At 58.4% G+C, this 19360-nt stretch overlaps 2 protein-coding genes across 3 annotated transcripts in view; one reads left to right on the top strand and one right to left on the bottom strand.

The window, feature by feature from the left end:
- The first annotated feature begins 134 nt into the window (after positions 1-134).
- On the top strand, positions 135-6583 carry TMEM106C (transmembrane protein 106C). 2 transcript variants are annotated; one of them, XM_055142746.1, is made up of 8 exons: positions 135-248; positions 538-823; positions 1927-1990; positions 3084-3243; positions 3340-3480; positions 4317-4366; positions 5032-5085; positions 5861-6583. In XM_055142746.1, exons 2-8 carry the CDS (start codon positions 634-636, stop codon positions 5955-5957), a joined length of 756 nt encoding a protein of 251 aa, XP_054998721.1. In that variant the 5' UTR covers positions 135-248; positions 538-633; the 3' UTR covers positions 5958-6583. The 2 variants fall into 2 exon arrangements, with proteins under 2 accessions (XP_054998721.1, XP_054998722.1); XM_055142747.1 differs by lacking the exon at positions 5032-5085.
- A 3948-nt stretch (positions 6584-10531) lies between these two features.
- Positions 10532-19360, bottom strand: part of COL2A1 (collagen type II alpha 1 chain) — a 29770-nt gene continuing 20941 nt past the window's right edge. Inside the window, exons 37-54 of the mRNA XM_004610429.2 lie at positions 19114-19167; positions 18791-18844; positions 18228-18335; positions 17763-17816; positions 17128-17181; positions 16703-16864; positions 16405-16512; positions 16215-16322; positions 15039-15092; positions 14765-14872; positions 14554-14607; positions 14349-14456; positions 14063-14116; positions 13654-13761; positions 12893-13181; positions 12165-12352; positions 11569-11811; positions 10532-11087 (exon numbers count right to left, since the gene is read on the bottom strand). Coding sequence (XP_004610486.1) covers positions 10941-11087; positions 11569-11811; positions 12165-12352; positions 12893-13181; positions 13654-13761; positions 14063-14116; positions 14349-14456; positions 14554-14607; positions 14765-14872; positions 15039-15092; positions 16215-16322; positions 16405-16512; positions 16703-16864; positions 17128-17181; positions 17763-17816; positions 18228-18335; positions 18791-18844; positions 19114-19167 — 2055 coding nt within the window. The 3' untranslated portion in view covers positions 10532-10940. The remainder of the gene's footprint in view (positions 11088-11568; positions 11812-12164; positions 12353-12892; positions 13182-13653; positions 13762-14062; positions 14117-14348; positions 14457-14553; positions 14608-14764; positions 14873-15038; positions 15093-16214; positions 16323-16404; positions 16513-16702; positions 16865-17127; positions 17182-17762; positions 17817-18227; positions 18336-18790; positions 18845-19113; positions 19168-19360) is intronic.

Genomic DNA, 19360 nt, shown 5'->3' with positions numbered 1-19360 from the left:
CGGCTTGGCCCGCCTCCTCCTCTGGCTGCGGGCAATTGGGCAGGAGGCTTTGCGCCTGCCCGTCCGCACGGCCGCCCCGCCCCCGGTCCCTTCCCCACCTGCCGGGGCCTTGCTGGGCGCCGCGCCGGCGGCGGGCTGGGGCGCCCCCTGCTGGGCCGTGGCGCGCGCAGGCGCCGGTGCCCGCCGGCCGGACCCGTGCGCGTGCGCGCTGGCGCGGGCGACGCAGGCGGCGCGGGGGACCCCGGCAGGTAAAGCGGCCGGGCGGGCGGGTGGGCGCGGCCCCCTCGGCGCGCGGAGCACCCCTGTCCGCCGCGAGGCGTGGCCGGGCCCGGGGGCGGCGGCGGGGCCCCTCCCCCTGCGGCCTCTTGCCCCGGGATCGTCGGCGCCGCCGCGAGGGGCGCGGAGTTTGCGGGAAGGGCCGAGGCGGGGCGCGAGCGGGCGGAGGCTGCACGTCGGGCCGGGACCCCCGCGGAGGGGGCGCCCGGCGGGAGTCTCGCCGCGGCCCGGGTGGTGACCGGCCTCCCCCTCCGCCCCCAGGGAGATGACGCGCCTTCTCCCGCGGCGACGCGGGGCCGCCGGCACGCGCCCACCCGCCCCGGCGCCCTAGCGGGAAGCCGGGGACCCCGCCCGGCCATGGGGGCCCTCCACTCTGCCTCCGCGCGCCCCCCGGCCTCCGCGCGAAGGAAAGGAGACCCCAGCGGGGAGGAGTCTCGGGCCGAACGGGAGCAGGAGGAAGCGATCGCTCAGTTTCCCTACGTGGAGTTCACGGGGCGCGACAGTGTCACCTGCCTCACCTGCCAGGGGACCGGCTACATCCCCACAGGTGAGCCGCCCGGCGACCGGGAGGGCTGTGCCCGCAGGGAGGTCCCAGGTCTCCGCGGCCTTCTCCTGTCCCCGGACAGTCCTGATGTCCCTGGCTGAAGCCAGGACCTTTGAGGCTGGGCCCGGTGGCCCCCTTCTAGTAGAAGGCCTTGCTCCTTTTCCGGTTCCCTTCTCCGATTAGAAAGCCTTTTCCCTCTCTTTTTTCCATTTCCCTTTCCATTTTCTTTTCCCATTTCCCCCCTTCCCCCCCATTTCTTCTGTTCTGTGTGGTTTGGGATTGTGGCCTTATATCTGCTGTGCATTGTGGGATTTACTCTCAGGTGCATCCCTTCTTTTGCTCTCTTAAGGAGGGGATGGAGTGCACGCAAACTTTTTTTTTTTTTTTGCTTTTTGGGTCACATCTGGCGATGCACAGGGGTTCCTCCTGGCTCTGCACTCAGGAATTACTCCTGGCGGTGCTCAGGGGACCATATAGGATGCTGGGAATCAAACCCGGGTTGGCTGCATACAAGGCAAACACCCTACACGCTGTGCTATAGCTCCAGCCCCAGACTTTTTTTTTTTTTTTAAGAGAACAGTGAATCATGAAACTGTAAGATCTGAAAATGTAAAGTAGGGAGAAAAAAAAACAAATGCTCAAGAATGGCAGACTGGATTTGGTGTGGGACTACTTATGTCTGATTTGGCACTCAGTCTTAACAGTTGAGATGGAGTGTTGCACAGGTTCAGACCTGGACAGGAGCTTAGAAATCATCTGTTCCAAAGCCTTCCTGTTACAGATGAGGCGAAAGTGGGCTGAGAGATAATGATGTCCCCAAGGCCACCCAGCAGGATAAGGCCCTGTCATCATCATACCAAAGCAAGAGTCCGAATTTCTCAACTCCCATGTCTCTACCCTTGCACCACGGATAAAAGTTTTGTAATTTGCAACACTTTGTATTTACTTTCTGTCTTGTTCATTCGACTCGAAATATGAGACTAGCATCTTAGAAATGTTCATTTCCAAACAGGTATACGTTGTGATGGGATATGGCATGGTGTGAAGGCAAGTACTGACGTTATGGGATTCATGTTACCCGAATAATTGTTTGTTTTTTTCTCTAGAGCAAGTTAATGAACTGGTGGCTTTGATCCCACACAGTGATCAGAGATTGCGCCCTCAGAGAACGTGAGTCCTGGCCTCTCTCCAGTCCCTTTTGTATGTGTTAGTGCCAATTGGCTTTCTGGAAACTCTGTCCTTTCTTCTATAATCTCGCATTGAATGTCCCGTTTTCTCTGAAACTCTTTGCTCTAGCAAGGTACCTCTGCTTCATCATTGAAACACGTTGAGGATCAGTTGGAAGGGCCTGGAGAAAAGGGATGGGGTATCCTTGGTGGTAGGGAAATACATTTTTTTTTGCGAGTTTTATACATTTTATTTTCAAAAAGTAGTTTGCAATAGTTCATTACAGGTAATATTCAAACACCCATCCCACCAGTGAGCATCTTCCCACCACAATAAGAGGGAAGTGTGTGAAGATCATTGTATTTCATTCTGGGGCCATTTAAGCCCGTGTATAAGAGAATACAAGCAAGTATGTTAAAACCAAACACACCTGTGCTGCTTTAGGTGCATCAGTGGGCTAGAAAATAAGAGGTCACTCCAGGAAATACTGCATCACTCTCTTCTGGGAGCTTGATTTTATAGTCTCTGGATCTTGGCCATTGATGAGATTACACGGCGCTGGGGAAGTTTTGGGGTGTGGCTGCCAAGCTACTGGAAAACTGAGGATCTGGGTGGAGGAGGCCCAGTCCCAATCTGAGCAGGCCTAGAGATCTCAGCCACGGGTCCCGCACACCTGGGTTCCTCTGCCGGTTCCTTCATGCATGAGGCTCGTCTGAGTGTGTCGAGAGTGGCCTTGAGCGTGGCTGTGGCTGGGTTTTGGAGGTTTTAGGCTGCCGGGGCTCTGCTTGGGGCAGGGAGGGAAACTCAACCCGCCCCCTGCTGAGGGGCCCCTGGTGAAGACTGCCAGGCGTGGGGGCAGGAGATTCTGCGGTGAGGAAATATTTCTGTTGACACAGTTCCTCTTATCGGTCTCTGTTCCCAGAGAGCAGCCACCAGGGTTTAAAAGGATTCTTCCTGCTGTACTCATGGCTGGTCTGGTTATGGACTTTATCTTTTTCTTTACCCTCTCCTCTCATTTCCAGTTTTCCATTTAATCTTTACTTGGGGGTTTTGCTCCCAGGCTGACTGGGTGGATCCTGTGCTTTATCGTTTGCAGCAAGCAGTATGTCCTCCTGTCAGTTCTGCTCTGTCTCCTGGCCTCCGGCTTGGTGGTGTTTTTCCTCTTCCCACACTCAGTCCTCGTGGATGATGGCGGCATCAAAGTGGTGAAGGTCATATTTAATAAGAAGGACGCCCTTGTAATCCTTACCATCATGGTAAGACCAGTGACCTGGTATCCAGGTGTACTTGGAAGTCTTGTGCGAATAAACGTAAGGAAACGTACACCCATTTCCTCACTTGCTCTGATGCAGGCCACACTGAAAATCAGAAATTCCAACTTCTATCCTGTGGCCCTGACCAGCCTGTCCAGCCAGGTCCAGTACATGAACACCGTGGTGGGCACACACACAACCACCAATGTCTCCCTCATTCCTCCTCGGAGCGAGCATATGGTATGTCATTCTTCTAGAATCCTTGCCCCAAGGGTCAAAGAGACAGGGGTGTGGGAATGCTGTCATCTCGTTACTTCCCTTTCCTCAGCTCATTTCCAAGTGCAGTACAATTTGATGAGACAGTCCTGGAAAACTGTCATTAAGAAAAGCTGCCGGGGGCTGAAGTGATAGCACAGCGGGTAGGGCGTTTGCCTTGCACCCGGCTGACCCGGATTCGATTCCCAGCATCCCATATGTTCTCCCAAGCACTGCCGGAAGTAATTCCTGAGTGCATGAGCCAGGCATAACCCCTGTGCATCGCTGAGTGTGACCCAAAAGCAAAAAACAAAACAAAAAACAAAAGCTGCCAGAACGATAGTACAGCAGGGAGATTGTTTGCCTTGCACGTGGCCAACCCAGGTTCAATCCCCGGCATCCTATATGCTCTCCAAGCACTTCCAGGAGTAATTCCTGAGCAGAGAGGCAGGAGTACCCCTGAGCATCACTGGGTGTGACCCCCTCACAAAAAGAAAAGCTGAGTGAGTGGGTGGGTGAGGGGGGAGAATCAGCCAACAGTAAAGTGCTAGGCTAACAAAATCATTTAGAAGAAAGATTTGCCACAAATCAAGAAGAAGCACTCTAATAGTCTGAGGTTCTCTGATCCCTCGAAAGGAAAGAAAGAAAGGTTGGAAACATTTGTTAGTGGCCCAGAGGTTGTATCAAGGGGTCAATCTAAGGGAAATATTTGGTGTGTGTTGGGAGAATGTTCCCAGATTGTTGAATTGCTAGTCGTAATGTAATCTGGATAGTAGTCAAGCCTGTTTGGCCGCAGACTGACTCGTGTGTCTTCTTTTCAGGTGAATTTTACCATGAAAGCTGAGATGGGACGACAGTACTCCTATGTGTAGTAAGGACCACGCTGTCTGTTATGTATTCTCTGCTGCCTGAAGGATTCTGAGCTGAACTTACCTGACTAGAACTTTCCCTGCTTTAAGTTCTAGCGTTCTGTCCTGTGGGTTCTTTCACTGTGTTTGTCTTGTGGGTATGTTTGGAGAGTGTGTCCCGTGTCATCTTGTGGCTAACATGCTGTTGTTTCTAAGAATATCAACTCCCCGGGGCTGGAGCGATAGCACAGCGGGTAGGGCGTTTGCCTTGCATGCGGCCGACCCGGGTTCGAATCCCAGCATCCCATATGGTCCCCCGAGCACCGCCAGCAGTAATTCCTGAGTGCATGAGCCAGGAGTGACCTCTGTGCATCGCCGGGTGTGACCCAAACAGCAAAAAAAAAAGAATATCAACTCCCCTAGGAACATTCCCTGAATCCAGGGTTTGTGTGATGGATTTGCGGGGGGTGACGCAGGGGGTTATCGTGGCAGACAAGGGGACTGCAAGTGTCATCCTGCGTGTGAAAGGGTGTTTGTGGCGTCTCAGGACCAGGGCAGAGGGTCGATGGGGGCAGAGGAAGTGTTGCTGGCCACCCGTGAGTATGACTGAGCAGCTGAGCACTCTTCTGCTGAGCTGTGCTTCAGAACCAAAATCCCACTGACTGCTTCCATGTCTGTTCTCCGACAGCTTCCTGTGCGCGCTGCCCGAGCCCCTGGCGCACAGCATAGTAATCTTCATGCAGTAAGTCTCTCCCCCGGCCCTTGTGTCTGAGTCCGCACAGGCAGTGAGGGGTCTGTGCGAGCTGAGAGCCAGAGGCTGCCAGCCCCATGTTCTCTGGATTCAGCGTCTTTGTCTCCGTTACCAATCACGGGGCTCGCAGTGAATACTGCACAGTTAGTGCCTGAAACGGAACCTAGTTTGCTCCATACCTCGTTGCTCTTTTAGAGTTCTAAGACCCTCTCCAGGAGTCAGCCCTTGACAGGCGGCTGAACGTACTGTCTAGCCACACCGCACCTGCCATGGGCCTTTAGGGTCATTCCTGGAAGCCATGACTTGGCAGCGGACCAGGATCTACTTCAAATATTTGACTTAGGAGGGTGGGAGCAGAGCAGCAGCTGCTGCGCCTTGGCACTGTCGGAATTGTGAGGCAGCGCGTTTGGGGGAGGGTTGGAGAGCTGTGTCGTGCGCAGTGGGGGTTTCAGGTCTTTGCTGGCTTCTTGACTGTAACTGCTGGCCACTGATGCACTGGGACCCCAGCACCCCTTCAGCTGAACCAAAGCAAATTCTCTCCAGACGTTTTGAAATGTGCAGTATAATGGGTGTGAGAACCTCTTCTTCGGAAGGTCATCACGTGCCCCAGCCTCTCCGCGAATGTAAACTGGTGTCTGGCCTCCTGGTTGTGTAGCCGGAAGCCACTCATCCGGAACCTGTAGATATTCTTGCCTGGTCTTTGCAAGATTCTATTGGGGCGGTTTTTCTTGCTCTCTTACAATCTGTCTTGGTTTCTTCCCTTCAGAACGTCGGTGAAGATTTCCTACATCGGCCACATGACGCAGAGCTCCTTGGAGACCCACCACTATGTGGACTGTGGAGCCAACTCCACGGCTATTTGAGAGCCGCTCTTGGTCCCTCCGTGGCTGCGCCTGTCGGATGACACTGACACCGTGGCTGTTCCAGGGCCGGGGTTTACATGCCTACCCACGTGGGAGACGTGCAGAGAAATAGGGTCCCTCACTCCCCAGCTAGCATCTTCCTGCCGCTCGGGGCGGGGGCAGCCCCCCTCCACGCCCACTGACGTTCCCCAGCAGCCGCACTGCCCAGGGTCCCCCCGTTCCCAGCAGACAGTGCACACTCGGTGAGTGGGAGTGTCTGGTTTGCTAAACGTAGTACAGGTCTTTGCAGCTTGGGGCGTTCCGAATTGAAATCGTGTGACCCAGCCGTCCATCCTGGTGCCGCTGCGGTTGCCGTCAGGGCCTTGTCTGCGCGGGGGAGGCAGCGGGAAGGGAGCGTCTGAGTGAAGAAAGCACAGGCCACTGAACATGTGAATTTTTTTCATCTGCTTCAACTTGTCTGAGCAGCTTTAAAAGACGGGTGTTTTCGGTTTTTGGTTTTTTTTTTCCTGTAGAAAGTTAAGAGTTGTTTTTATCGAGAGTCTATCTGAGGCTTGATGTACCCTTCATCCATTGGCTGGAACATGGATTGGGGATTTGGTAGAAAAATAAACCCTGCTTTGGATTCACGGGTGTCTCCTCTGCTTGGGTGGACGAGTGAGGCGGCGTCTCACAGGGCTGCGCACAGTTGCCCGCTGTGCGGGCCCTGCAGCCCAGGCCCGGGAGAGAAGCTCTGACCGCGTCTATCCCGGCAGCCTCCCTGTTGGTCCTCCAGCGGCTCCAGGACAGGCTGGCCTGGTGCTCTTCCAGAACTGAGCACATGACGCCCCCTGCAGGTTGGGCAGGGGAGGGCAGCTGCCTAAGCCTGAGAACAGCTTCCCTGAGGCGGGGGGCGGGGGGGGGGTGCTTCTAGCTGACCGTGATCTTGATCAAAAGGCATTTGGAAGCGTGAGGTTGCACGAGGTTGCACATCTCATGAATTTTCCCCACCTCTCAGCCACCAGGGAGTCCGCCCCAAGACATGGTCGAGCTAGTTGGAGAGCTGGAGACTTAAGTGGGCGCCATCTCCTTAATCATGTGCTTCGGGAAACCCCAACAGGCAGCCCAGAGCGGGCTGTTGTCTCCAAAGCGTTCCCAGAGCTTTGCATTTGCACATTTACTCCGAACGTGAAATGACTGAGCATCTGCTGTGTGCTGACCGTCTGCTGCACTTTTGTCCTGGCGTATCTAGAAGTTTGAAACAACCACCACAAGTCGAGTCTCACCAGATTTCATGTAGACCACAGTTTGCTTACTGCTAAGAGAGGAAACGTCCCCTTATTCTTCTGCGTTGGTATCAGGCGGGTCAAACAATCAAATACATTACTAGGAGGAAAGCCAAACTTCAGTACACACATGTGGGGAATTGTCTTAGAACTGAGTTCCAGGGTCGCTGAGGAGAAGTTGGGGGCGGGGGGGGGGGGGCAGAGCGCATCTATGGTTTGCGCTAAGCAGGCCCGGGTCTTCGGAAAGTGAAGGAAGCGTGAGAAATACCAGCTACTCTACAAGTAGCTGTTAGCCCTGCTGCATAGTTTTTCGGATAGGTGATTTCTAGTAACCCTGATTCCAGACACAGAAACCTCTCATTTTTATTCTTGTGGCTGGCTAGGTAGTAAAAGCTTCTTAGGAGCCAGCTCAAAGAACAGTTTGTCATTTTGAAGTGGCAGGTCCTGAAGTCCTGTTTGGAGCCTCCCGTTTCCTAATTACTCCAAGGTAAGGTCTTCGATAGCTCTGGGTCAATGAACGAGGGGTCCTAGCTCCGAGTATGAAACAAAGCCGTCCATTGATGAGAGCTCTGTGAGAATCAAAGGGCCCCAAGTATTTTCTCTGAGCAACATTCCTTCCTCTGCCTTTGTAATAGGACTCTCCGTCATCTCCACAGTACTTTCTTCCTTGGCTCAGGGAGGACATTACTTTAGAAGTTTTCTCATGACTTGCCCAGAATAGCAGGGGACCTGAGCGTGTCTGGGCTGAGGCTCAGACTCCTGGCCCCGAGTTAAAGCTTTCCGGCGTCTGTCGTTGAGATGAGGATGCCCGAGAGAGGACCTGACCAAGACCCCTCCGTCGTAAGCCAGTTCTGGGTTTTCAGTGCTCTCTCCAATCAGAACACGTCGTAAGCGTGTTCTGATTGGAGAGAGCTGCTGCCTTTCCTGGGTACCAGAGTCAGGGAAACTAGGGATGAGCCTGGTAGTGCTCCCCTTCTCCCAGGCCAGCTGGGGGGAGGGAGCAGCTGTCAGCGCTCACACTGCTGGCCTGGGTAGGGCCCCCCAGTCTGACTACAGGTAGGTTCCCTGCCCCCCACCAAAAAAAACTTTCCCTCTATCTGCTTCCTCTTTTGCCTGGAAACAGCGACTGTGATTTCTAAGTTTTAACTGGTAACCAGGAGAGTAGAATGAAAGGGGTCACTTGAATATCCTGATGTCAATGGGATTATCTTTTAAAAGGGCTGAGCTGATGGTCACGATCTCCTGAGATACTTCGGTTATAACAAGCGACTCTGGGGTTGGAGAGACTGTACAGCGGGTAAAGCTCTTGCCTTGCATGCGACTGACCCAGTTTCAATCCCCGTCACCCACGGTGACTCCCTGAGCACCTCCAGGAGTGATCCCTGAGCACTGCTAGGTGTGGCCCCAGAGCAATGACCAGCAGTGGCTCTGCAGCCAAAAGGAGAAGTGAAATCAGCGTGGGAGCCACAGAGGTCTTTGTAGTTGGCTGTATCCTGCAGTTCCAGCTGTTGCCTAGGGAAACGCTTTCACAGGCATCCCTTTGCCTTCCTGCATTTCCCCTCGCCCTCCTGTTAATAAAGCGTTGTTCACTTTAAATCATGATATGGCTATTTTAATGACTTTTGAGGGGGGGGTCACACCCAGCGATGCTCGGGACTTACTCCTGGCTCATGCACTCAGGAATTACTCCTGGCGGTGCTCAGGGGACCGTATGGAATGTTGGTAAATCTAACCCGGGTGGACCACGTGCAAGGCAAATGCCCTACCCGCTGTGCTATTGCTCCAGCCCCTTAATGATGTATTTTTAATGATCGTGTTTTTGTTTGACATGTACTGGTCCTGAGACTAGTCCATAAGGATGCTACCATACCCAGTTTATTCATGCACAACAACAAGTCTAACAACAAAAGCATCTTTCACGCAGCTTTATTTTTCTTATTGGCAGAAAGTCTATCTCCCTCACTAGATGGGTCTCTAGCCACGAGCATGCCAAGTAGCCTTGTGAAATGTGTTTTACAGAATATGACTATCTAGACTTACGTCAGTGCAGCCTCCAGCCCGCTGCAGTCGCCACCATGACGCCCTCTAGTGGAGAAGGCAACGACTTCCTCATTCTCCGCACAGCCTGCGAAGTTAACTGCCAGGTGCTTGAGGGTTCCGAGAAGCCTAACTTTCAGAGGACAGTTATGTGCAGGCTCAGAACGTTGTGGGTTTTTTTTTTTTAATGTTTGGAATATTGCTTGCATAAATGCATTAGGGTTATGATAGTAAGTGATCAACAACGAAGTGATGTCCACAACTGAAATGTATTCTCACTTAGTTCCTCAATTTTGCAAGCCGGTGGCCCAAAGGATGGGTGTTGGTCTGGCTGGTTCCTTTGGAGGAGCTTGGAGGTAAATGTCTGTGCTGGTTCCATCTCCTTGACTGTCCTCATGACATCTGTGTGCTTGTATCCAAATTTCCCCTTTTGATAAGGACCCCGGTTATATTGGATGAGAGACCCACCCTACTCAAATAATACCTCATCTTAACCAGTTTCATCTGCAGTGACCTTCAGATCCAACGAAGGTCACATGAGGCCCAGAACGTTTTAAATGGGAGCCAGAGGGGTGGAGGCTGGAAAGAGATGGCTAGGTTTTGGGGGGGGGGGGCGAGAGGGGGCATGTCATACGCGACACCTGTCCTTGGGCAGAAGTCTTAGGGAAAGACGCACGTGGACATCACAGAGATTGGGCGTGTGCGTTCACCAGAGCCCCTGTGGGATTCTCCTTGCCCGTCCCTTGGAGCGTCTGGAATCTCTCAACCTTCACTTGGCCCTCCTGCACTCATCTGACCCAGGGGCATGTTTCATGATCCTGTGCCAGGAAAGGCCTCCTCTCCTTCGGGCCTCTCTTCCCAAACCTGTGTCCCATCGTCCCCTGGGTTTCCACAGTGCCCAGGCTGACCAAAGGGCCCATTTTGTGCTTGCATGAGACTTCAAAACCTGGCAGTGTGGCCTCAGGGTCCTGCACTGAGTGCATGGGAAGTTTTGGAGAACTTCTGGGCTGAGTCCACAGAACCAGGGATTAATGGGATGGGCGTGGGCTGGAGAGAGTAAGGTCGGTCAGGTGCTCGCCCTGCATGTGGCTGACCCAGGTTCCATCCTTGGTGCGACATTCAGTCCCCTGACCATTGCTAGGAGTATCCCCAACCACCATCGGGTGTGGCCCAAAAAATCAAAGAGATGGGAGAGACAGAATTAACAGGAAGCAAACGAAAAGAACAAAGCACAGGTCAGTATGGACTTTCCAATAATTTTTTTGTTTTTAATATCAATCGATGTTTTAAAAAATACAGAGGTGTTTGACACAGAATAGCACCATTACGTAGGACACACACAGTTCCCGCGCCCAGCATCCGGAGGAGGGGGTCTTCTTGTCTGGGCTGGGGGTGGGGGGCAGTCTCTCAGGGGGCGTTTGACTCATACCAGTTAGTTTCCTGCCTCTGCCTGGACCCAAAGGTCTAACAGGAAGACAATAAATAAATAGAACACCGAGATTTTACTTTGCAGTCTGCCCAGGTCTCTCAGCAAGAGAGGGGGTTCAAGTCCAAACTGTGAGCGGGCGGGGTGCATGGACATCGGGTCGGCCGTTCCCTGCAGAGCCCTAGAGTGACCGCGATTGGAAAGTACTTGAGTCCTTTGGTTTTTGCCATGGGTGGTGATGTCTCTGGGTTCGTGTCTTTACAAGAAGCAGACAGGCCCTATGTCCACACCAAATTCCTGCTCGGGCCCTCCGATGTCCATGGGCGCAATGTCAATGATGGGGAGGCGGGATGTCTTCTGTGACCGGTACTCGATGACCGTCTTGCCCCACTTACCGGTGTGTTTCTAGGAGAGAAAGAACAGACGCCGTTTGCCTGGGACCCCGAGAGACCCAAGACTCCAGACGGAACCAACCCAGCGAGCACCGTGGGACACAAAGTACACAGCACACTCGGGTCCCCTAGACTCGCCCCAGTTCATCGAACCCTCTCCATGCCATCCCGCCTCGCGGCGCTGCCTTCTGCATGACCCACCTCCCCGCAGTGAGCTCCGTCCCGGGACCCCCGCCCCGCCCACCCTGTGGAGCTCACTACTGGACGGGAGGCCCTGGACAGACTCGGGCAGAGTCCACTTCCCCCCCGACTGGGGGAGCAGTTAGAAGCGGACGCCCCTCTTCCTCACCCCCCACCCTGTGTGGCTTCTCCCCACAGCCTCGCGCACACGCCTCGAGTGATCCTGTCTCTCTGGTCTCCGCCACTCGCTGTGGACCCCTCTCGGCCTGCTCTAGCCCGATCCCAGGCCCCGGGAAACGCAGCGCCCGACTCACCGTGCAGCCATCCCTCAGGACAGTGTACGTGAACCTGCTGTTGCCCTCGGCCCGGATCTCCACGTCATTGGAGCCCTGGATGAGCAGGGCCTTCTTGAGGTTGCCGGCGGCCTCGTCCATGTAGGCGATGCTGTTCTTGCAGTGGTAGGTGATGTTCTGGGAGCCCTCGGTGGACAGCAGGCGCAGGAAGGTCATCTGGACGTTGGCGGTGTTGGGAGCCAGGTTGTCATCGCCGTAGCTGAACTGTTGGGGCGGAGAGCAGCGGCGTGGGTCTGGGAGCGGCAGTCGGGGCTTGGGGCTGGGAGCTTCCCCCACATATAAATGGGGAAGAGAATATTCCCCGCCCTTGCCACTTCCTTCCTCTGAAGCTCCACAGGAAACTGGGGAGAAGCTGCTCAAGATGCTTAAAAGCTTCCATGAAGAGAGGCCAGGGTGTAGCTCTGCGCTGAGGACAAGCCTCACATGTATGAGGCCCTGGTAAGCTGTCCCGCCTCCCCCCCACCCCCGCCCACCCCCCAAAAAATGAAAGGATTGCAAAGTCCAGCATCAAAGAATAGAGGAGCCGTGTCGGGCTAAGACCAGGAGGCGCCACTCACGTGGAAGCCGCCATTGATAGTCTCTCCGAACCAGATGTGCTTCTTCTCCTTGTTCCTGCTGCTCCACCAGTTCTTCTTGGGAACAGTGGCAGGGCTGGGGTAGACGCAGGTCTCACCAGTCTCCATGTTGCAGAAAACCTTCATGGCATCCAACGTGCAGCCCTGGTTGGGGTCGATCCAGTAATCCCCTGCAGGGCAAGAGACAAGCAGCCACCAGGACTCAGTGAGGCCCGGGCAGACTCCCACCAGGGTCAGGCCTTTCTGGGCCACTGAATGGTTGGAAACGGGGTAGGGGGGAGGCCGGGGAGCAGGGTGTGGAGGACAAGGTGGCCGCGGGGAGGGGGGATGCAAGGGTCCAGGGAGCAAGAGGCAATGTCCTGTGTTGAACAGGGGCACAAGTGCAGGGGAAGGCCTGCCACTGGGTAGAACTGAGCCAGAAGCCACTTCTGTTAAGCAGCCGTGGCAGGACAGGAGCTGGGGCTGTGTTTCTCGGCTGGGACATGAGGGAGGGAAGTGGGACCCTCTGTAGAACCTTGCACTGGGGGCATCTCACTGGAAGTAGCTGCCCACCAAGCTAACTTCCTGCCCACCAGACTAACTCCCTGCCTTCCTGGCTGACTTCCTGCCCACCAGGATGACTTCTGGGCTGACCCCCTGCCTGGAGCTAACTTCCGGCCCACTGGGATGACTTCCCGCCTTCCGTGCTGCCTTCCTGTTCCCAGGCTCACCGCTCTTCCACTCTGGGTGGCAGAGTTTCAGGTCCTGGCAGGTTCGAGCAGGGTTCTTGCGGGAGCCCTCGGGGCTGCGGATGCTCTCGATCTGGTTGTTGAGGGACTTGAGTGTGGCGTCCACCTCGGCGTCGTGCTGCCTGAGGCTGCCGGCTGCCTGGTCCGCCCGCATGTACTGCATGGGGTCGGGGCCCTTCTCCCTCTGGCCTAGGCCAGCGAAGGCAGACATATCGATGCCAGGTCCGGGGGGGCCGGGAGGGCCTGGGGGGCCGGGATTTCCAGGAGGACCCTGTAGCAGGAAACAGAAATCAGCCGTGAGTGGGGCTCGGGGCGGGGGGTGCCCCTCTGTGTGTGCTCCCATCTGCTAGAACGTGCCAGAGGGTTTTCTTTCCAACTCACGCGTGAGGAAGCAGTACGGCGGACCAGGACAGAGAACTCCTGACATTCCTCCCGTCCCTATAGCCCCCTCTTCTTTTTTTTTTTTTTTTTTTTTTTTTGCTTTTTGGGTCACATCTGGTGATGCACAGGGGTCACTCCTGGCTCTGCACTCAGGAATTACTCCTGGCGGTGCTCAGGGGACCCTATGGGATGCTGGGAATTGAACCTGCGTGCAAGGCAAACGCCCTCCCCGCTGTGCTATCGCTCCAGCCCCAGCCCCCTCTTCTGTTTCCAGGGGATCCCCAGCACACAGGACGCTGACCGGGCCCTCGGCACAGAGGGCTGACGCCTCCCGGACGCTGGGGAGGGGGTCAAATACTTACAGCGGGGCCAGTTTCTCCTGAGCGTCCACGGGGGCCGGGAGGTCCGATGGGGCCTGGGATGCCGTTAGATCCATCTTTGCCGGAGGGCCCCACAGGGCCTGGTGGTCCCTGCAGTCCAGGGGAAGCAGAGAAGGCCGTGGGACGGGAGCCATCCGCAGAGGGGAGGCGGGGCTGGGGGTGGCTGTCGGGCATCCCCGGGCCCAGTGTCTCGCCCCCCCCCCGCCCTCCTCAGCGTGAGGAGCACCCTCAGAGCAGCTCTCTGCCGTCTCAGGAGCACTGTCCTGTCACACACACAGCCCTTCCCCGCTCCGCCCAGGTGAGGACGCCGGGCCCACGCCGGCTTCCCCAGAAGGGGCGGCACTGCCCACCCGGCTGCACAGCTGCCCAGAACCCCGCCCGGCCCACTCACTCTCGGGCCAGAAGGACCGGCAGGACCGGAAGCGCCTTGGTCTCCGGAAGGACCCTGTGCAGAGCGGAGAGACGACAGTCAGCCTGGCACACCGGGCACCCCTCTCCCCGGCCACCAGGCCTTCGTGAGCCTGGGCCTGTCCTGAGAGCCGGGGGGAGCAGGTATGCATCCCACCCTCGTTCCCTCTTCACGTGCCCCCCACCCGGCCTCCGGGAAGCCCTGCCAAGGGGCAACAAGCGAGATGCGAGTGGGCCCTGGGCAGAGGGCCTGGGCTGCCCATACTCACAGGGGGGCCAGGCAGCCCCTGCAGCCCCGTGAAGCCACGGTGTCCCTTGAGACCCCTCTCGCCAGCCTCTCCTGCTTCTCCTTTGTCACCTCGGGGACCTTGAGGGCCCTGGGAACGGGACAGACAGACGGGGTGAGGCCAGGCTGGGCTCGGGGGGGGCGCGTGCACAGCGCCAGCTGCCACCCGCTCGGCCACTGATACTCACGGGGATTCCCCGGGCTCCGGCGGGTCCTGCGGGGCCCATGGGGCCTTGTGCGCCCTGGAGGAGAGAAACCAGGCGGCGAGCAGTGTCAGGGGCAGGGTGGGCCGCCCAGGCATCCGCCTTGGGGCAGGGCAGGGCGGGGGCCGGAGAGCTCCCGGCCCCCGCAGCCCCTCTCCTCCACACGGGGCTTGGCGGAGGTGACACCGTGACTCACCGCTTCTCCTCGGTCTCCCTGTTTGCCGGTGGGGCCAGAGGGGCCGGGAGAGCCGGGGGGCCCAGGGGCTCCGGGGGCTCCCAAGGGACCAGTCTCACCACGATCACCCTGTCAGGAGACAGACCTCAGACTCAGGAAAGAATGTTCTAGAAGACGTGAGGACCAGAAGGTCCTAGAGGAATCCAGTCCAGACTCGGGTCCCAGCCTGCCCCCCCTGGCTGAGCTGAAGGGAGACGGCCCAGGACCCCCCCACTGAGAGACCCCCGATAATCACCTTCACTCCAGCTGCGCCGTCTCTGCCCGGGGGGCCATCAGCGCCAGGGCTTCCCTGGCAAAGGAAAACAGGCGACGTCGGGGTGGGCCCCCTGCCCCCGCCCCGGCTCCCCCCGAGGCCTAGACTGGCCCCCCCGCCCCGTTTCAGCTGGGCAGGCACAGCCTTCTCACCAGGCATCTGCCTTTCTCCCCCAGGTCTCCAGTTCTTTCCATTTTTTTAAATTTTTAATTTATTTTTTAATTGAATCACAGTGAGATGCAGTTACAAAGCTGTTCATGGTTGGGTTCTAGGCATGTAATGTTCCAACACCCGTCCCTTCACCAGTGTCCATTCCCTACCAATGTCCCCAGTTTCCCTCTCCACACCCCTACGGGCACCTCTCTCTCTCCCTCCCTCCCTCTCTCTCCCTCCCTCCCACTCTCTCCCTCCCTCTCTTCTTCTCCTTCCCTCTCTTCCTCTCCCTCTCTCTTCCTCTCTCTCCCTCCCTCTCTCTCTCCCTCCCTCTCTTCCTCTCCCTCCCTCTTTTCCTCTCCCTCCCTCCCTCTCTCTCCCTCTCTCCTCTCTCCCTCCCTCTCTCTTCCTCCCTCTCTCTTCCTCCCACTCTCTCCCTCCCTCTCTCTCTCCCTCTCTTCTTCTCCTTCCCTCTCTTCCTCTCCCTCTCTTGCTCTCCCTCTCTTCCTCTCCCTCCCTCTCTTCCTCCCTCCCTCCCTCCCCCCCTCCCTCTCTTTCTCCCTCCCTCTCTTTCTCCCTCTCTCTCCCTCTCTCTGTCTTCCTCCCTCCCTCCCTCTCTCCCTCCTCTCCTTTTGGGCCTATGGTTTGCAATACAGGTACTGAAAGGTTATCCAGTCTATCCCTTTACTTACTCTCGACACTCAGTTCCCGTCAGAAATGATCTTTTCCATCTATTATTGTCCTGCCGGTGCCTTCTCTATCCCAACTGCCCTTCGCACCCCACACACTCTTATGGCAAACTTCCCACGACTGACCAGGCCTGCGAGGGCCCCCAGTTCTCAGCGTCTGCGCCCTCCTCTCCCGCCCAGCCTGTCCACGGCCTCTCGGCACAGGGTCCTTCTGTCCATCTCCTTGCCCCTTCTCCGGGGCACAGGCCTTGGTCAGGCCGGCCAACCCCAGACGCGCACGGGGCCCCTCCCGTCCTCACGCCGGGCTCCTGCTCACCTCTCGTCCAGGCTCTCCCGCAGGACCGGTCAGGCCAGGCGGGCCCACGGGGCCGGGGGGACCGCGGTCTCCAGATGACCCGGGAGCTCCCTGCTTGCCAGGCTCACCCTGAGGGCAGCAGCAGGGACAGTGGGTGGCCGAGCCCCGGAAAGTGGCCCAGCTCACCCGGGGAAGGGGCAGCGACACTCACCGATGGGCCGGGCAGGCCGGGGAAGCCTCTCTCCCCACGCTGTCCAGGCAGACCCACGATGCCCCTCTGCCCAGCCAGACCCTGGGGGCCTGGGGGGCCATCAGGACCCTACGAAAAAGGCGGGAGGTGACATGAGTGGGGAGGCGGGAAGAGTGGGGAGATGAGAAGGGGTGAGAGGTGAAGAGAGGGGAGGGGAGGTGTGGTGAGGGCGGGCGGGGAAGCCCACCTGGCCAGCAGCCAGCCTGGACCCCGCCCTGCCCCCGCCCACCCCCGCTGCCGGGCGGCCCAAGGGACTTACCGGGGGGCCGTCGTCTCCAGGCTCTCCCTTCTCGCCAGGGGCTCCGGCAGGGCCTTGCAGACCAGGCTCGCCAGCGCGGCCCGCAGGGCCACTGTCCCCTCGAACACCTTTGGGACCGTCTTTTCCAGAAGGACCAGGAGGACCAGGGGGTCCAGGGTTTCCCTGCAAGGAGCAATTGGAGGAACTGACTCACTTGCTCTTCCGGCCCTCCGGGCAGCCAGCGCCAACAGGGCCCCAGGGCCAGCCCCCTGCCGCCCCCCTCGCCCCTCCCCACGAGAGCCCTGGGCGGCCAGTCACGAGGCCCGGCCCTCTGCTCTCTCCTGGGCAGCTCTTGCCTCGTGGGCCGGGGACTGCGTGAGAGGGGGGCGCCGGGCCTGGGGGCGCTGGCCGGGCAGGAGGAGGGCGGGGCCAGAGGCATCACTTACGTTCGAGCCTGGGGGGCCCACGCGGCCAGCAGCTCCGGGGAAGCCGGTAGCTCCCTGTGTGAGGAGAGAGGAAACCCTGACTCCCTGGCCCAGAAGGACCCCCGGGGTCTACTGGGGGGCTGGGATGGGGGAGGGACACAAAGCCTCAAGGGAGAGCGAGAGCGGGAAAGCAGCACGCGGTGTGGCCCAGGGTTCGGGCAGTGGCTCTTCTGCCTCTAGAACCTGCAGCGTCGTTAAAGGCAGTCAGTGCTCCTGGGAGCACAGTCAGGCGTGCCGCTAGGCCCGCTTCCCTGAGCCACTTACCACTGACGCAGTGACAGAGAGGAGACCCCCACCACACACACACACTCACACATACACACATGCGCACATACACATGCACACACACATGCGCACACACATATACTCATACACACTCACACATACACACGTGCACACACGCATGCACACACACATATACTCATACACACACACACACACTCACACACACACCCCTGCCATGGGACAGGCTCGGTCCCGGGACAGGAGCAGAATGAGACGGGAGGAAGTGGGGTGGCCGCAGACACCGCCGTGCAGTCCCGAGGCAGGAGGGCGAGAGCCCCCCACTCACAGCCCGCACCCTGCCCCTCACTCACCGGGGGACCCTGGGCACCGCGGGCTCCTTTGGGACCAGTCACACCAGTAGGGCCCTGGGAAGAAGGAGGGAGAAGTGACCCACAGACCCCAGCAGTGGAGCTGAGGGCTGTTTCCCGGGGCAGCTCGAGATACTCTCAAGCTGGGTCGAGTCCAGAGCTGGGATACTCTCGGCACGAGTATCCCAGCTGGGGGAGCCGTGGCGGGCGGGCCCGGCGCCTCGGCCATGGGAGACCACAGCCCTGGGGGGACTCCCTGCAGTCGGTCCAGGGGGGCCTTGCTCTGCCTTCCTCAGAGACCCCTGCTCTCGGGTCTGCCCCCAGCCGCCTCCCACAGCACAGTGGAGGCTGGTGCCCCCAACCCCGGAAAACCCTCCCGCTGCAGCCTGGTGGGAGTCCGGGCGGAGGCGTCCCTCAGACTCGGGGTACTGTCGCAGGGACAGTTCCAGGGAGCCCCATGATACTCACCTGAGGCCCGGGAGCTCCGGAGGGACCCTGAGGACCCGGGGCCCCGGCGTCACCCTTCTGGCCGGCCTCTCCCTGCTCGCCCTTGGCTCCTGGCTGGCCATCAGCGCCCTGTCCCGGGAGGAGAGAAGAGTGAAGGCAAAACCAGGTAATCTGGGCACTTCCCAGAGGGCCCGAGACCGCGGGGTGTGTGTGTGTGAGTGTGTGTCTGTGTGTTTGAAAGTATGAGTATGCCCGTGTGTGAGTCTGTGCGTGTGAGTATGTCTGTGTGTGTGCTTTTGTGTCTCTCTGTGTATTTTATGTCTCTGTGTGCGAGAATGTGTGTGTGTGTCACTGTGTGTCTGTGTATGTGTGAGGCTGTGTGTGTGTGTGTGTGTGTGTGTGTGTGTGCACGCGTGCATGTGTGAGACTGTCCCCACTGGGACTGCAGGCCTGGTGGAAGATTGTTACAGGGGCCTGGAGCTGTGACAGGGGAGGAGGAAGGTCATTTGCTGTCTGGAGCCCTGTCCCTCCCACCCCCTGGCCACCAGGCGCCCAGAGCAGACCGGAGTGGCCGGCATACTCACGGGAGGGCCGGCGAAGCCAGCAGGTCCAGGGGGTCCGGTCTCGCCACGCTCACCCTGTGGAGAAGGGGGCGCGGCAGGGTAAGGCTCTGCCTCGCGACCCTCCTGCGGCCCCGCAGCCCCAGGGAAGGCAGCTGGACGCGGCCGGGGGAAGCTCAGTGTCCAGTGGAACCCGAGAGCCTCCTCGAGGGTCTGGCCGCCCAGGCCTCTGCCCTGACCTCAGGGCCGACCCTCGGTTGTCCCGCCCTGGGGCCGGGAGGGAGCAGGAGGCCACAGCAGTGGTCCCAGGGGTGCGGGGACAGGCTGGTTGGGGGGCGGACACTCACCGGGGCGCCTCGGGCACCAGCCGTCCCGGAAGGACCCGGAGGCCCGGCTTCTCCCTAGGTGGGCAGGGGGAGAAGGAGTGATGAAGGCTGGGGTCAGAGGGGCCCTCTGGGAGCAGAGCGCACGGAGGGAGCCCTGACAACGGCCCCCCACCCCCACCCCGCCTGCTGCACCCGATGCTTGTCCCCCACCTGCACCCACATCTTGGCCTCGTGGAAGGTTCTCGGCCCAGCTCCACCCGCTCCACCC

Source organism: Sorex araneus, chromosome 6, assembly GCF_027595985.1.
Source record: "Sorex araneus isolate mSorAra2 chromosome 6, mSorAra2.pri, whole genome shotgun sequence".
NCBI lineage: Eukaryota > Metazoa > Chordata > Mammalia > Eulipotyphla > Soricidae > Sorex > Sorex araneus.
The sequence above is the reverse complement of the archived record's forward strand: the minus strand, read 5'-3'. Positions and strand labels throughout refer to the sequence as shown.

Excerpts from the sequence above, each read along its gene's own strand:
- TMEM106C (XM_055142746.1), top strand. The coding sequence starts at position 634 with ATGGGGGCCCTCCACTCTGCCTCCGCGCGCCCCCCGGCCTCCGCGCGA. Across the intron at positions 824-1,926 it reads GACCGGCTACATCCCCACAG|AGCAAGTTAATGAACTGGTG; the intron begins GTGAGCCGCCCG and ends TTTTTTCTCTAG. Across the intron at positions 3,244-3,339 it reads TTGTAATCCTTACCATCATG|GCCACACTGAAAATCAGAAA; the intron begins GTAAGACCAGTG and ends GCTCTGATGCAG.